The 17,735-nt window shown below is 36.6% G+C and overlaps 2 protein-coding genes and 1 non-coding gene across 6 annotated transcripts; 1 reads left to right on the plus strand and 2 right to left on the minus strand.

The window, feature by feature from the left end:
• The first annotated feature begins 138 nt into the window (after window positions 1–138).
• Window positions 139–6,731, plus strand: LOC107863177. The gene is made up of 5 exons (XM_016708987.2): window positions 139–508; window positions 587–639; window positions 1,550–1,711; window positions 5,804–5,905; window positions 6,432–6,731. The coding sequence occupies exons 1-5, from the start codon at window positions 316–318 to the stop codon at window positions 6,564–6,566; spliced, it is 645 nt and encodes a 214-aa protein (XP_016564473.2). The 5' UTR covers window positions 139–315; the 3' UTR covers window positions 6,567–6,731.
• A 345-nt stretch (window positions 6,732–7,076) lies between these two features.
• On the minus strand, window positions 7,077–12,581 carry LOC107863178. Of its 4 annotated transcripts, none has more exons than XM_016708992.2 (5): window positions 12,423–12,581; window positions 12,095–12,141; window positions 9,586–10,675; window positions 9,044–9,483; window positions 7,077–7,743 (listed from the first exon to the last, which is right to left on the minus strand). In XM_016708992.2, coding segments are annotated over exons 2-5 (1,938 nt in total). In that variant the 5' UTR covers window positions 12,096–12,141; window positions 12,423–12,581; the 3' UTR covers window positions 7,077–7,336. The 4 variants fall into 4 exon arrangements, with proteins under 4 accessions (XP_016564478.1, XP_047265361.1, XP_016564475.1 ...); XM_047409405.1 differs by lacking the exon at window positions 12,423–12,581 and adding an exon at window positions 12,242–12,414; XM_016708989.2 differs by having other exon boundaries at window positions 9,044–10,675.
• A 131-nt stretch (window positions 12,582–12,712) lies between these two features.
• Window positions 12,713–12,784, minus strand: TRNAM-CAU. Its single transcript has one exon. It is a non-coding gene; the product is annotated as a tRNA-Met (tRNA).
• Window positions 12,785–17,735: the final 4,951 nt, after the last annotated feature.

The following is a 17,735-nucleotide window of genomic DNA, read 5'->3' on the forward strand; positions in this document are numbered from 1 at the left end:
ATATGTATTATCGCTTATCAAATGTATTACTAATTTTAAAAATTGAGATAACATGTAATTAGTAAAATAGTCGAAATTTTATGTAGTATCACTTAAAGATTGAGGATTTATGTAAGTTGCCCAAAGATTTATGCAACAAAAGAAGCCCACTCTTGTAGATTGCGACAAAGCCCAAATGAGAATGAGCTAGACACAGGCCGGCCTACCAAACCTCCCAGGTCCAAATAGATTCCTCTACAATCTCCTTCATTTTTCATTTTCCTTCTCTCTTCCAATCTCCAAAATTCTTCTGTTGTTTGTTCGTTGTGATCATTGATGAGCATGGAATCCGGAGCTGGACTTCCTTACGACAGACAATTCCCCATGTACGGCAGGCCATCAACCGCCGCTCCACAGCCACAGCCTCATCCCATGTACGGACAATCTACGGGACTCTATCCTAGACCTGGTCAACACTCCGCACCCCGCAACCCTCCTTTTCATCACTCGCCTTCTTCCTCTTCAAACAGTATGTGTTTCCTCTACTTCTCATTTATTCTACCATTATAGCTCAATTTTGATCTATCAATTCCTTCCACCTTTGCAGCTGGAATTGGCATCAGAGTTGTTATAAAGCCCGAATATCGGATTACACCTCCGGTATGGAAAACCTATAACTCTGCCCATCAACTTATTGTCTGTATATAGCTTTTGTGTATTAGTAATTTAGTACTCTACTCCCTCCGATTCAATTTGTTTTGCTACTTTCCTTTTTAGTCCCTAAGATTCAAAAGTATTCTTTATTTTATTTTCTTAATGTCTGTGGCAAATCAAAGCAGGTCAATCAATTTGAAACAGAGGGAGGGAGTATTAATTTTCCATATACTGAGGTCCGGGGATATGATCTTAGATAGGGGGTTAATGCAGGGGGTATGGAGGACATGGATTAGGGTGGAAAATTAGGTAGTTAAGCAGTTCTCTCACTTATTTCTCTGTACTTTAGCGGTACTCTTAAGTTGCATGGACTATTAAATTTCGACGCCGCACTCGTGTCAAATTCTCCAAAAATACACTAGTTTTGACGAATCCGACACGCACCCCGTTGACATTTTTGAAGAGTCCAAGCAAACATAGGAGGTACTATTAGTCATAGTATTACCCTCGTAGTTTCTTGTCCTTGGAGTTAAGTTATTATCTGTTCTGTTTGTACTTTGATTATCGTTTTACCTTGCTATGACTTTCGATTATCGTTTTACCTTGTTATGATTCGATTATTGTTTTACGTTGTTATGACTTTTGTTCACGATGATTTGTCAGGTTTCCTATAGTATTTTACCGTAAATTTTTCATTTCCATTGTTTATTTCTGTATACCGCGTTGTACTGCTTTTTCTTTTGAGCTGAAGATCTATCGGAAACATCCTCTCTACCTAGGTAGGGGTAAGGTCTGCGTACACTTTACTCTCGCAGTCCCCACTTTGTTGGATTACACTGGATATGTTGGTGTTGTTGTACCATTTGCATAGCTTAAATCTTTTGGTGAACAATAAATGTTTTTTGGTTTCATGCAGCCTCAATTGACAACACAAGTGGGAGACATTCCCCGAAGCACATTCAACTTTGATTTTGAACTTGAGAAACAGATTCTGGCCGAAGCAGAAAAGGAAAGACCGAACTGGAGCAGGCTGGGGCTGGAACATCCTCCATCTAGAAAGCCTGAACAAACTAACATGGTACTTACACTTTTTGTGATCTTGTTAACTACCCTACTAAAATCTACTTACATGAGTTTCTCAAAGCATAGCATGTCCAGTATCTGAATTAATATGGGGGGTCACTGTAGGTTGACGGACATCATAAAATAAAAATGTCTAAATACAATGAATCCTTTGAATACTGTGTATGTTGGAACGTAACCACCTAGGACCACACTTGTTTGGCCCCCGAATAGAGAGAAATGGCTTTAGAGGATTCATATAGCCCCAACCAGTAGTTTAGAATTGAGGTGTAGTTGATTGTTAGCTCAATTGATCCCTCCATTTCAATTTCTATGATGGAATTTGATTGAGGATAGTGTTTAAGATAATTTATTGAGTTATATATATCATTAGTGGTAGTGGAAGATAATAATGAAAACAATGGGGAAAGTTAATTTGATAGAGAAACATCACGTCAAAGTTTAAAATTTGTATAGTTTAATGGATGTGCATTATTGGAAGTTGGTGAAAGTTGGATAGACATGGAATGATAACAATCATTTTGGAACACCCAAAAATGAAGATAGTGTCGTGTAAATTGAAAACCATGGAGTACTGAAAAAATGTCTTTAATGATTCCTAGTCAGCAGCGAAACTGAAAAAATTTGAGACGCAGCTCGCTGCCAGTCATTCAGTTTATTTTTTCTATAGTTAATATCAACTGCGGTGCGAGTATGATGTCTGTTCTGGCTCTTTCTCTTGATTGAACTCCTGAATGTTTGAAGTAATGTTAATAAGCAATCCTATCAATAAAGGATTGTTTTTGTAACATCATGTATGTCCTTTTTACCACAATTAAGCTTGGGAATAATGATAAATCTGCAAATATGATATGTGTAGACAAAATTTTATCCTCAAGTTGATTCCTCCAACAAAACATGCCATACTGGTGAAGGATTTGAAAACAACATTCCTTTTTGTGATAAGGTCAAGTAAAATCCATAAAGTATCAAGATGGTACAAATAATTACATAAGCCAACAGCATAAGAAACATCAACAAATCAAGTAATCCCTTATTAAGAAATCCATGTACTGATCTAGGTTATCTAACATAATGCTATTTCACCAACAATAAAAGTTGTGCAAGCAAGAAATCTTTATTCTAGAATAATATCCATGAGTGTTATCAAAAGCGAAAATAGGAAGAAAGCTCTAAGGCCCATTGGGACCTTAAGCGCAAAACACAAATAAAACGTAGGATTTAAAGAAAAAAGACGCAAATGGAGAATAAATACATATGCCTAATATTTACAAGAAATGATACTACTTGCTGAAAATATAATTAGTTTCTATTCTTTGTTCCCTCAGCTAGCAAGAAACAAAACAAATGTGATAATTGATAGTGGCAGCAAGAAACAACTTATGACTGCAGTGCCCACCAAGAAAAGTGAGAATGAGACACCGATTCACTTTTTTAGAGAAGGAAAAACCAGACTGATCTTAAGTCCGGGCAGTGAGTGACAGGTTGGATAGTGAAATGACTCTTTTACCCTCTTATCAGCAAGCGTGTCAACCATGACTTGGTTGTTTCTTGGTTCTTCTGTATAGTAGATAGATATATCGACATCTTCATATTTGAACCAACCTGATTGTCGATGTATCTGTCCAAACTTTAATCCTGGCTTCATTACCTACCTCTAAGTTAGTGTACTGTAGAAACTCATCCCATTCCCACTCATTTAGGTTCATTCTGAATTGTAGATTCCAGCCACAGATTAAATCAAAATCAGAATCATAGCCATCCTTATGCACAGAACACCCTAATAAATCTGGATTACTGCTTGTCAAGTTTGTATTCACGATCCAAATATCTGTCCAAAATTTAATCCCGACTCCGTTATGGCATTACCTACCTCCAATTTAGTGTACAATTCATACCACATCCCAACAATGCCTTTCCAAACAACCCCCTGTTGGGACGTGGGATGAGTTCTTACAGTATGCTAAATTACAGTACACATCCCACAACGCCTTTCCAAATATCTGTGCTGCTCTCAATTGTGGAGGATATTATTTCCAATCATCCTTCTTCCTCTAAGTAACTTTATTGAGCTTTTCCCAGATTTCATCACCACCGCTGTTATCCACATAGCCATTTAGATAATGTACGTTGGTCATGTAATTTCGTGTTCCTCACACCCAAACCTTCCTCTTTCTTTTCATTTGTAACCACTAGCTACTTTACTAAATGGATCTTCCTTTTATTAGCATTACCATACCTTAAGAAATAATTCCTAACGGAAACCAACTTCTGTACTTCTGCCCGCATAGAAAACAGGAAGGTTGTATAAGTTCGTGTTCCATCCAGCACACCACTAACTAGGATAAGGCTTTCCCAAAGGATAGATATTGTTTCTCCCATGGGGTCAACTTATTAATACATCTATCAATTACTTCTTGCCAAATATTTTTGTTTTTCCTTTTCACCCCTATTTGTACTGCCTAATAGACTTTGGGGAACTTTCAACTTCACACCTCAGATATAGCAGCCAAGTCCTCAATACAATCTTTAGCACTGGTGCTACATACTACTTTTGGCCAAATTGATTCTCTGTCTGGAAACTGTATCAAGACTTGACATAACCGTTCTTAAATGCAATTGTTGTTCTTTAATTTTACCTCATAAAAAATATATATAATAGTTGTTTTTTTTCAGCTTTACATAAAAGTAAAGTATCATCTGCATACAGGAATATGGGTGATTTCTTCCTCTCCATTCGTGCAATTCTCTGCTTTTGAGAGCATTTATTAGGATCACCATCACAAAACAAAGAGAGAGAGGGGGGGGATAAAGGATCACCCTGTCTTTATCCCCTTCCAGACTTGAAGAAACCTTGAGGATCACCATTAATCAATATGGAAAATCTGTCAGTGGAAATGGAGAATCTGTTCCATTCTTTACATCTATCTCCGAAATTCATTTGACATCTAACAACTTGACCAACATTCCCTTCGTGTTATAACTCAAGCATAACGGTGCAAGTTTTAGTTCTTATACTTCCTTTCCATTGGCACATGACTTTTGAGTTTCAAGGTGGTTGAATCCTTCCTATGGGTCATGGGTAAGGGCAGTCTAGTGCACTAAAGCTTCCGCTATGTGCAGGGTCATGGGAAGGGCCGGACCACAAGGGTCTATTGTACGAAGGCTTACCTTGCATTTCTGCGAAAAGCTTTTTTCACGGCTTGAATTCGTGATCTCCTGGTCACATGACCACAACTTTACCGCTATTCCAAGGCTCCCCTTCCTATGGGTTATATATTATTCTATTTATAAGTGACATATTCCATTATGCATAACTTACTTGGCGTAGGAAATAATAGGCTTGTCCTTTACTTTTTAAGAACTGATGTAACAAGTTAGATCCCTTATTTGAATTTTGGATTCAAATACGGCTTGTATGTCTCAAAGGAGTCAAATATCATGCCTTGAAGCATATCATTTATTTTAGAGCACTTTTTTGGACATTGCATATCTCGTCTATGGACAAAGGTAGTTCAACAACAACAACAAACCCAGTGTATTCCCACATAGTGGGGTCTAGGGAGGATAAAATGTACACAATCCGTACCACTACCTCTTAAGAAGTAGAGAGGCTATTTCTAATAGAACCCCGACTCAAGACAAAGGGCAGTAAACAAAGTCGTAATAAAACATAAAACAAGATGGAATAACAAAAATAAGGCACCCACAAAGTAATACTATACACTAACAAACCAAAGGCACCCACCACCCTCGGGCCCTCCTAACTAGAAGCTCCAACCCATGTACACAGACCTACAACTACTAGTTCGGTTACACCAAAGCACTCCTAACTACTGCTACGACTCACCCACACACTAACATCCTTAAATGTTTGACTTGACTGTATATATAAATGTAAATTATGCATTGATTCCCAAGACTGCATCATGTGCTTCATTTCAGAACCTTTTTTTCCCAGAAGTTTCAGAATGTGTTCTACATAGAATGTTTTGCTGGTGAAAAACTAAATGCGATTCTGGTCTGGTCTTTTTTTTGAGATTTGAATGTCTTTTCTTGGATATATATTCTTCTTGTTTGAATATAGGGATACACCGGAGATCCTATTATGAACAAATACGCAACATCTGGTTTCAATAGAGAGGCTGTGGCCCTAGCAATTGCAAATTATGGAGATAATCCGGTCAAGGTATAGATCTTTTACATGCTTCTCTTATATTTCTGTTTACATGTGGCACTATGAGCATGGTTGAATTAGTTTATCTACTAAAATTAATTTAAATTAATTTCCGTGAAGACATTTCTCCACGAGGATTTCCTTTTCTATGACACCCCGTCCTTGGTCGAATTTCAAATTTATGAGGAGTCAACTTGACTAATTTTTGTAGTGAAATCGGAAAATGATCAGATTCATTTTTGAGAATAGGTTACATATTTTGGAACAGCAAGAAAGTACAACACGATGAAACTGTTTGCATCATTAAACCATTTGGGAAATATTTACAGTAATGTCTACAAGTTTTGAATTTTAGTTTTTGAAAAAGCAAAGCATGACATTTTAGTTTGCCGCTGAGACATGACATTTTAATTTGCCGCTGCGACTGCAGAATGGTTAAATGTTGTATTAAATTTGTTCAATAGCATTAAGGAGCATTTGTCTTTAGTAATTGTGACCATTCATTAGCTCGTCTAACAATCTCTCCATCAACTTTCAGGTCAAGGAATTTGCGGAGGGATATACTCTCTTGAAAGAGATGGGATTCTCATCAAACAGCGTTGCAGATGCCTTACTGATGAATGACAATGATAAAGACAAGGCCGCCGCTCAGTTGCTTGGCAATTCATTATAATTTACTGCGCATGTAATGAGGGTATCAGTACATTATAATGTCATTGTAAATGTAATGTTGAGCCATTTACGTGTGTGCAGATAAGATATTTTCTGATTAGTCCTATTAATAACTTTTAAATGAGTAACATTTTGCAAAAAGGGCTCAGTGATCATTCATCTTCCATGTCGATTGTGTCCTGGTGGTCTAGTTCTATTCAATTACTATTGCTGTGCTTTGCCCAACAAACCACTGCACCTCCACTGCATTAATCGCGTGTAAATGCAATGGAAGATTGGATCTAATGATTCAACTTTGAAGCTGGTCAATTTCGACATAAGAACAGAACTTTTCCCCTTTTACATGGACAATCCAAGGAAAAAATGGATAAACTTTAGCCAAAACAAGCAAACGGTGGTGTATTTCCACTAGCATTTGGTCTCCATATTTTGTACGTCAAGAACCTGGTTGCTATTTTCAAAGGGGTGTCAAATATAGTTCAACTTCCCAGACTAGCCAAATATTTTGATATAGGAGACCTCTTTTTCACATACTACTCAACGAATATATACATAAAACATACATGGTCAGTTTCTCCAACTACCCTTGCGCTCTATATTTATCATTTGTAGGCGTTACATCTAGATGGCCAATGAGAAAACCTACTAGTATCATTCCTAACCAGGTATTTACAAGAAAAGAGAGCGCAAATGAAAGTACAACACAATTCCAAGACACTATTATGACGATTAAATGCATATGTGCATTTAGGGGGCGGATAGTCATCGTGATCACAAACCAAATATGTGGTCAGTAGCACCAAATATTGCAGCAGTAAACTGTGGTGTGTTCAAGTCATTCCCATCAAGACCCGAACCAAATCTATCAAGCCACTGAGTTGGACTAGGATTTTCTGCCTCTTCCACCCACTCAGATGTCATATCTATGTCATCAAGTTGGAGGGGATCTTCTTCGGTAGGTTTAGAAACCAAACACCGTGCTAGCTTGAGGTTATAATTTATGTAAACCAGGTCTAGAAGTGTTTCCTTATCAATCTTATTGCGCTTCTCAGAGTGGATTTGCTGAAATGTGCTCCAATTTCGCTCAAAAGTGAACGTACTGCACACCTGGCTAAGTATTTTAATAGCGACTCTTTGCAATGTAGGAGCAGCATCACCATACTGTTCCCACCAAATACCTGCAATGCATTTCTGTTGCATCAGTCTATTGAAAAATAGTTGGGCTATGAAGAGAATTTGTGTGAAAAGCATGATGTGTTGGAAGCAGTCATTTTGCTGACACCTTTAATCTATGAGATGCAACCGAGAGGATGAAAATTACAACGAAACAGTTGAGAGTTCTTTATGACGTGATGGAGAATGTCCATGCAATTGATGCAGTCCACAGGAGACTCAAGGTTACAGATCATTAGATGTAATTTCAACTTAATAATCAGTGTTTTAAGCCAGTACTCTTACTACGAGTTAATGTGTACCAAGTCATGAATGTTGTTTTCCAACTTATAAAGCAATACATTTTCCATCTATTTGAAAAGTCCTACCGACTTGGCTGATTCCCCGATTGTTTCATCTGGCAGCAAGTGATATGTATGTATTCCAAGGCAGAATTGCCATGCAAATACAAGTCTTTTTATCAACTTATGGTTTTACTCAACTTAGGGGTAGCAACCACAACAAATGCCGATAGCAACGACTTAGTTCTCGCTATCATTTTCTTTTTTGACAACTAAAAATCCCTAGAAACCAATGGCAGAAGGTTCGAAACTCGATGGATGATGGCCGCTCTTCCACCTTTCTTTAACTTAAATACCAGGCTTTCTGCATCAAGATTCTAACACTCAACTTCAATTAGTACTCTAAAGCCTAGAACCTTGAATGATACTTTCTTCACATCTAAACGTGCTTCCCTAATTCTCATCTTCACAAATCCTTAGGGCACTTGATCCTAGGGGGGTTGATTATGAAACCATGTTATGTACCAGCGGTCCACTTCACCTCAGTCACAGTCAGCCGCCATGTTGTGAAAACCTGAGAGCAAACATTTGCCCAAACTTTAACGTGGAGACGACAAATAAGCAAGCACAGGTAAATGTGGAGAGAGATTATCTGTCCACACTTCAGACACTGAACATAGACCTGGAGCATCCCAAGGCAAGAATAGAAGAACAACAAGCAGAATTTGCTGAGGAAAGAACCCATATAGAAGCTATGCCTCTGAGGACAACTTAAATTGTCAACAGTCCGGAAAGTACAGGTAGCAGACTGTGCCGCATCTCGTCAACAACAGGTATGCGAAAATGACCTCGGGGAACATAAAATTAACTATGATATGATCAATTTAGAAGATGTTAGTCAGCCTTCCTACTTTCTCAAGGAGAAGAAAGAAGGATGGACGGACATAGTTTTTCTTAGGATTGCTTTAATTATAGCTTGTGAAATTATGTACAGGGATGCACAAATGTAAGGCTTCACGTATACCTGAAGGAACAGTATCAATTGCTTCCTTCGCCAGATTACAACCAAACATTCCAGATGCCCGTGTATATAAAAGGATTTGAGTGGTGATATCTCGCCTCAATTCAGGAGTCGGTAGCAGCTTCTCCAGCACTCTGAAAAAATCTTCTTTTATAGACCCAAGAAACTTGACTTCTGTGTTGTATTGGATGGCGGGATTCAAAAAAGCAGCTGCTGAATGCAGAGGAGAGTGGAGGTTGTTCTGCCATTTCTTATCCACTATATCCAAAAATGTCTTGCACTTTATTTCATCCATAATAAAGTAGGTCCTTATTGACTCCTTTGCTCTAGTCAGTAGTTCATATATAATGCCCACAGCTGGCTTTCCTCCAGAAACTTCTCTCATAACTTTGAGAAAGGGCTCAGAAACAGCAACACACTCTTCAGCTGTCCTCCAAAATTCACTGTCATCCAGAATTCCGATACAATTAACACTTTGAGATTTATTTGTATAAGAAGAATTGACTGCAAGCTCTGGACTGTTAAAAATAACTTTCAATCTTGACCTATGCTTCAATAGACATTGCAAGGAGAGAAAGTGTGATACAGACTTCGTGATACCAGTCTTGATGATATCTTGTCCTCCAGTAAACTTTTTCATGAGATCAAGCAATGAGGAATTGTTGTATATAAATTTCGAGATTGATTGTGCCTGTAAAATGCATCTATTTACCCAATCTAGTTTTGAAAACTCATCTAAGATTGCATTTACACACTGTGAAGCACAAGGGGACACAAAAACATTCCCATAGTTCTGCAAAATATGGTTCACTATACCAGTGCTGTGAAGTGTATTATCTACAATAACCTGTACAACATTCTCTGGGCCAAAATCTTGAATGATTGAATCAAACAACTCAGAGAGACATTTCAGATTCTTAAAATATGAAGATGCATCTACAGATTTGTAGAAAAAAGTCCTGGAGGGCGATGAAACCAAGAAGTTGATCAAAGCTTTCATTTTGTTGTCCGTCCATGTTTCTGCAATCAAAGTGCAACCTGTAATAGCCCACTCTTTCTCGACATCTTTTGACTGTAAACTTACTTCAGACTTGATCCTCTCCAACCATGTTGTTTTCAGAGTTTCAGGAGAAGGACCTATAAATCCACTGCCGCACTTCCCTACTGCCTCAATCATTTGATGGTAAGAGGAAGATCTTGCTACACTAAAGTCAATTTTGTTCTCAAAAAAGAACAATGCAATATTTCTCTCTGCATTTTCTTGGTTATTTCCCGGTGAAGGGATTACCTGTCCAATTGGTGGAAAAATTCTTGCAATTGGAGTTACTGGTTCCACAGATACAAGCGGTTTTTCTGGAGAGAGATTTACAAGAGATTTTGCCTCAATGAGCGTATGCTTTTTAGTACTAGGGGGTTCCTTCGTTTCTTCCTTTGATGCTATTATTGCCCTTACCCTGTCAGTAACATCATCCCTTACCTTAGTACATGGATTCACACCTTTACTGGGAAGCCTGGATAAGTGGTGCTTTAACCTACTAATGCCACCATTTAGAATTCTCAGACAGAATTTACATTTCACTTTATTCCCGTCTAACTTCTCAGCATATTCCCAACAGAGGTCTTTTTCTCGAACCACTGCCAGCAAAAAGACTGTTAGAAAATTTTCGATCTGCTCAAAAAAAAATTCTGACTCAGCCAAGATGGGCTATCCTTCATTCTTTTTGTTTACCTTTCCCACTTGAGATAAAGAATACTCTATGTCACAGTGCAGAATAATTAAACAAAATCGTCATTCAGGAATCAAAATTAATACAATGATATAATCAAGTGTCAATCTCCTACTAATGTAGATATATACTATCTTAGATTTCAATGCTAATCCCCCAAACAATGCTACCTGATATGCAGATCATCTTCAACTCATGCAATAATAATGTATGTCAATTTTCACTAGCAAAGCTAAAAATAATGTGTACGGATAGTCTTCTTTAGATCATATACCAATATATTTTTGAAAACTTAATTATAAACGATTGTCATTCTGTTAAAAAACTACAGCATTTAAATTGGAAAAACAGCATGAGCAAATCACACAGCAGTTTTTTTTTTGCACCCAAGGGTGTGGCCTAGTGGTTCAATGAAGTTGGGATGAGCTCCATGAGGTCTCAGGTTCAATTCCCAGCGGAGACAAACACTAGGTGTTTTCTTCCCACCTGTTGGTAAAAGAGTTACCTGGTACCTGTTGGTGGTGGGAGGTGACAAGTATCCCTTGGATTTAGTCGAGGTGCGCGCAAGCTGGCCCGGACACCACGGTTATCAAAAAAAAAAAATCACACTGCAGTTTTACCACCAGTCAAATACGTTAGAGCTCCCGAAGAAATATTGGAGAGAGGTGATTAGATATAACGTCGAGCAGCTTCAGCTTACCTAGGACATGACCCTAGATAGGAAGTTGTGGAGGAGGCGGATTAGGGTAGAAGGTTAGTATTATTTCAGGATGTTGTATCATTTGTTGCATTACTTGGTGAATCTTGTCTATATTATTATTGAGTGTGGTAATTTCTATTGTATCTTGTCCTTTTACTATTCCTTGTCTAGATTGTTTTATCTTGAGCAGGGGGTCTATCCAAAACAACCTCTTTACCTCACCTCCGAGGTAGTGTTATGGGCTGTGTACACTTACCCTACCCAGACTCCATGTAGTAGTAATTTACTAGGTATGTTATTGTTGTTGTAGAGATTCAAACACTAAATGAAAATAAAGTTACAATCCTTCTCACTTCAGTATGCCGAAAGAGTACATCTTAAAATGTTAAAGGTCAAAATCCATACAGTTTGACTCTCAAACGTGACAACTAAAAATGAACGGAGGGAGTATGATTTAAACAACAGAAAAAAAGTCCGAAATGAATATTTTCACTTAAGGAAGACGAGCAACTGTAGTAGTAACTCTCCAAGCTCACTCCAAATTAACTAAACGACGAATTCTAGACATCTGTCAAATTGAAATTAACAAAAAGGCAAACAAAAAAAAAAACTAATTCAGTAACTTACTAGTTAAGGCGGTGCTTCGCTTCGCAGTAGACTGAAGCTATACAAACCTAAACAACAACAGCATTTCAGTCAAAATCAAAAAAGAAAAAAAAACACAGAAATTAGTAAACTAAATCAATTTTAGACTGATAATTGCTGAACAATCACCATTAAAAATTTCATCAGGTAGTTCCATAGAAACTGAAATCGCAAAATCCAGGTGAAATGAGAAAGTTCTAGAATCTACGATGTTGATTTCTATCATTTTTTGAATAGCGAAAATTGAAAGGGGAGGGAAAATATAATTGGACGGGGAAAGGGGACGAGAAATAAGAGAGAAAAAACTCACATGGAGAAGTGGAGAGATGAATTAAGTTGCAAAAAAGAGGGATCGTTTGATTTATCGCGATATTTTGTGGACGATTTTGAGGCTAGGGTTTATTAGTAAGCAGTTCGTATCAGTTTTCTTCAGAGATTTTTCAATTGCTGTATCTTTTTATATTTATCTTCTTTTCTTCTTCTCGTTAATTAGCGTATCTCATCACTCAAAATTTCGGCTGACGTGGAACGAAACGACGTCGTAAAGGTGAGAGAAATTTAAAGAAACGCAACGCTGGTGGAAGATCGCTGATTTAATAATATCAGAGCCAGGTTTCGATCCTGGGACCTGTGGGTTATGGGCCCACCACGCTTCCGCTGCGCCACTCTGATTTGTTGGTAGCAAGTTGCAATTTGTTTAATATGAACTATATATAGATAGAGGGAGTTCAGTATAGAATTTAGGTTCACACTTCACCTTATGGTTTTCTTGTTGTTCTCCTTAAAAAATTACTAATATATACTATGATTGAGCTCCTATCAAAGGTTTCTTCTCTTTAATCTCTCCTTTTTCTTTCTAATTTGTTTCAAAAATTTTATTTTTTATTCTTTTTAACAACTTTTTGATTTAAATTTTTCAGATGACGTGTTTAAGATCATAAAATTAAATGATATTTTAATACAACAACAACAATAACAACAAATCTAGTGAATTCCCACAAAGTTGGGAAATGACATTTTAATACATTTTACATATTTTTAATTTAAGATCATATATGATTAAAAATGTTCCTTATTTTTTAAAATTTTGTGTTAAATCAAAATTGAAGAAATAAATTGCAACAAAGGGATAGCTCCTAAGAATTATATGCAAAGGGGGTGAGAACAAGAAGTTTGAGCACTGGGTGCAGACATCTAAACTTGAATAAATATGATTAAAACATTTCAAATAAAGAAATCTCTAAAAAGCTTTTAGTTTAAAGCTTTTAGACATGACATGGGCTACTTCAGCTTACTCAGGGTATGCCTCTAGATAGGAAGGTGTGTAGGTCGCAGATAAGAGTAGAAGGTTAATGCATGTGTGGGTGGTAATGAGTAGTTAGGGGACTCTGGTGTAGTTGGGATAGTAATCCTAGGATTGTGTTCTTTGGTAGGAATCGCTAGTGTTGACGACTACGGGGAGCGGTCGCTTCTTATTTCTTATCTCCTATTTTTATTAGTATTGATCTTATTTTCGTGTCTCCTTAGCATCTATTTTTATTATTTTTCATTTCTTATTTAGGTTATGCCACACACTCTGTTTCATGTAGTACTATGACCTTATTTTACTATTCTTTATCTTGAGCCAGGTGTCTATCGGAAACAACCTCTCTACTTCTTCCACTACTAAAAAAAAAGGTGAAAACCGAACACAAAAATTGACCATATGTGGTCTATTTTCTTCAATTTCTGACCACAAAAACGACTAAAATGTGTGGTCGGTAAAGTAGTGGTAGTTTTTTCAATATATATATAAATATATATATATATATATATATATATATAATTATTATTTTATTAAAATTGAAAAAAATAATTTTAGGAAAACAAACCGACCACTGTGGTCAGTTTTTTATTAAATTAATTAATTAATTTTAATATTAAACCGACCACAAGTAGTCGATTTTTATTAAATTAATTAATTAAATTTAATATAAAATTGACCAATTGTGGTCGATTTTCTAAAAAAAAATTCAAAAACCGACCACTTATGGTCGATTATTCTAGGAATTTTTTAAAAAAAAAAAAATCAAAACCCAAATACAACATGCAACAACAACAATGCAATGCAACAATAACCAAATCAAATACAACAGCAACAACAACCAAAAACCAAATGTAAATATTTTCAAAAATGTACAACACATACAAAATGTCCAACAAAAGTGAGTATGAAAAAACTACAACAATAATTTCAAACAACAAAATGTCTAAATTCAAAGTACAACACATACAAAAATCAAAAAACTAAAAGTCATCATCATCGAATTCGTCCTCGTCTTCCATATCATCATCCGTGCTGAAATCATCCAGAGGGCCTAGACCTTTTGCAGCCCGAACTGCATCATCAGGACACGAAGGAATAACCCCCGCAGTCTGAATGAAAGAACTGAACTGCTGCTGCGGCATCTTGATCTGTGATGTTATTTCCTTATCCGTCTTTTTCTGCCTATCTCTCTGTTCAGCAAACCTCTCTCTGTTTAGCAAGCTCTTGAGTGAGTTAAGAAACCGTATTTTGTAGTCTTTCAATGGTTTCTCTATCAACTGAAGAGCTAGAGTATGCAGCGCCGGATGAACACCTAATATTATCTCCAAAAAAATTTGTGTGGTATCTGTAGAAATGACCTCTATTTACAAGACCCACAGCTTTTTTCCATAACTCCTTCTCCAAATGTTGGGTTATTGGGTCACCCTGACTTTCAGGAGGTTGACACTACGATACTCACCAACAAGACGCGTATATTCGTCCTATATTCAAAGTAAAGTTAATACTAAAAGTCCAAAAATATTAAAGTAGTTATAATTGAATAATATCAACTTTGAGAAAAAGATTCATAAATTCAAAATTTGTTTCTTACGTGGACAGCTTTTGCACGAGCTTCAACCCAGACATCTTCATCAGTCGGGTACTTTTTCTTTTTCAGATGAGTCTCCTCGAATAACTAATTAGTTGGTATTTGCCTACCCTTTTCTTTTTCCTGCAAATGAAAAAATTATCAATGTTCAAATAGTAAAAAAATTTAAATAGAAACAAACAATTAAAACTGTAAAAGTTACATACCATTTTTTCCAACACAGCAAGAGTACTTCTGGCACCCGCAGTATGTAGGGAACCACCCTTAGATAATGCCCGGACTTTTTTTCCTTTTTTCCTTAGCAATTGGATATAAGGGGCCGTATTCTACGAGCTATGAGATTATTTATAAGGGGCCGTATTCTACGAGCTAAGACCTTGGTGAGGATTTTGTAGAGGTGTTACAAAGGCTAATAGGACGAAAGTTTTCTAAAGTAGTAGCATTCCTACATTTTGGGATAAGACAGATGTGGGTTTTATTAATTTCTTCAGGGATACATTCTTCTTGAAAAACTAAATTACAAAAACGAAAAACTGATGGTCCCATAATATATGTCACAACCCGAGACTACCCCCGAGTCGTAACACGGTACCTAAGGCCAAAAGTGACCCCAAGCTTACCCATAATCTGGTATCTGTTGTGAGCACTAAATAAAATAATAATAAAGTATCATATGCGGATGCTAAACTAATAGAAATACTATTAAGGTGGAATACTGAAACATTAGCCAACATGTGTGAACTAATGATAAAAACTAAAAATAAATATGACTATTTAAAAGCTTTTAGAAACATAAGGAGTTGATGGAACAAACCCCCAACTAACTTCGACTGACTGAAATAAAAGAAGTAATGAAAATAACTACAACTAACTTATCCTCGAAGGATGAGGACTCACCACAACTACTGTTGAGTGGCACTGAGCTGACTAAGGACGATCAGGAAACTGAGCATCCGAACCTGTGTTATAAGACAACATAGCACAAAAGAGAGTATGTGATCAGTATTTTGAATGTACTAATACGTGATATAGGGAAAACTATGATACATATAAGTACTGGGCATAAATGCATGAATATGTAAAAAGAATGTAAGACCAAGTAAAACAAGTATTGAATTAATTCGTAAAACTAAATAACTGATAAACTGAACACTTGGTCATGCAAACCTGAGATGATATGGTCTGAATACTGAACTGAGACTGTAGGATCTAACTACAATCAAAATACCCCAATCTGAGCTAATCGGGGTCCAACCTGTAATTCCAGGTGGAAGGGTGTTGGTACCTTGCCAGAGGTACCAACACATGACTAACGATGTGGATCTACAAGGCTGATGTCCCGAATGACTAGGGTTATATGCCTCTACTGATAAGGGACACCTCATATTCTACGTTGGCGTCGTAGGTCTGGAACTTAGAGACCGCTACTAACGACTCATGCCTAACTAAAGAAAGAGTCGTTATCCCCGTGTTTACTCGGTGCCAAGTGTTATTCCCAACTAAATGACACTGGTGTTATTATTCATTTAACATAATGTGGTACTGATAAGTGCTCAACATGAACATAATAATCTGAATATGATAATAAAATCATGATCTGACTGACTTGTTACATGAAAATGAAAACATGTATAAACATATAGATATCGGGTGTTCACAACCCTCTAGCAATGAAGAAACTTTAAATACGATGACCTCATTTAAAAATACCGTAAGGAAATTCATGATTCAGAGACCCAAAACATAGAATATATCATTAATTGATGAAATCCATGATTATGAATATGAGAATATGTCAAACTTATAAGGACAACATGCTCACATTGCTTAATTCATAAATTGGTAAATTAACATGGTGTCAACTTAACATGATATGGGTGATTGAAATTTAAAAGCATATAAGAGCATAACTCCCATGGAGAAACACATTGGCATGACTGGTATTCAAAACTACTAAGAGAAAATTGAGTAAATTCATACTTAACATTGAATTTCATAAAAAGAGGGAAGAGAGTTTATACATAAAAAATAAAGGAATTTTTGGAACTCAATGGGTGGAAGGAACCCATTGATGAATACCCCATCTACTTGAGTTTATTTGAATTCTTGAAAAACTTGGAATTAGGACCTTGGATGGTTAAATTCTTGGAAGAAGCTTTGATTTTTGTGTTCTTGGGAATAGAGGATGATTTTATGTTGTTAACTGATGAGGAATGGGGTTAATCCCTATTGGGTTTTAAATCATCAGTTGGGTGTTTAAGGAGAGGGGGAAAAGACCAAAATTCCCCTTTAACTAATAATAATCTATCAAAATACACAACCTCCATGTTATGAAGGCTATCATGGAGGCCAACCTATGTGATACGCTATGTATTGCGGAAGCTAACCTCTGTGAAATGCTGTGTACCGTAGAGAATATCCTCCATGACACGCTGAAATTGCGAATGCTTACTGCCTTCATGATCTAAAATTATCACGAACCTCTTTCAAAAATTCTGAAACTCTCTTGGATGATTCTTTTAATATCCATAAACATATTTCAACTCATAAATCAATACTTCAAACTCGGAAAGGCCAAAAATAAAATATTCAAAATCTTGGAGTCTTAAAATGGCTATGTCACTCGTACTTGGTGTGAAATAATGATGGGACTTCTAAACATGTGATGAATAGCTAAAAACTTGTGTAGAATCTTATTGGGTATTATAATATGCCAGTATTTTTGATAG

Source organism: Capsicum annuum, chromosome 3, assembly GCF_002878395.1.
Source record: "Capsicum annuum cultivar UCD-10X-F1 chromosome 3, UCD10Xv1.1, whole genome shotgun sequence".
Classification (NCBI taxonomy): Eukaryota; Viridiplantae; Streptophyta; class Magnoliopsida; order Solanales; family Solanaceae; genus Capsicum; species Capsicum annuum.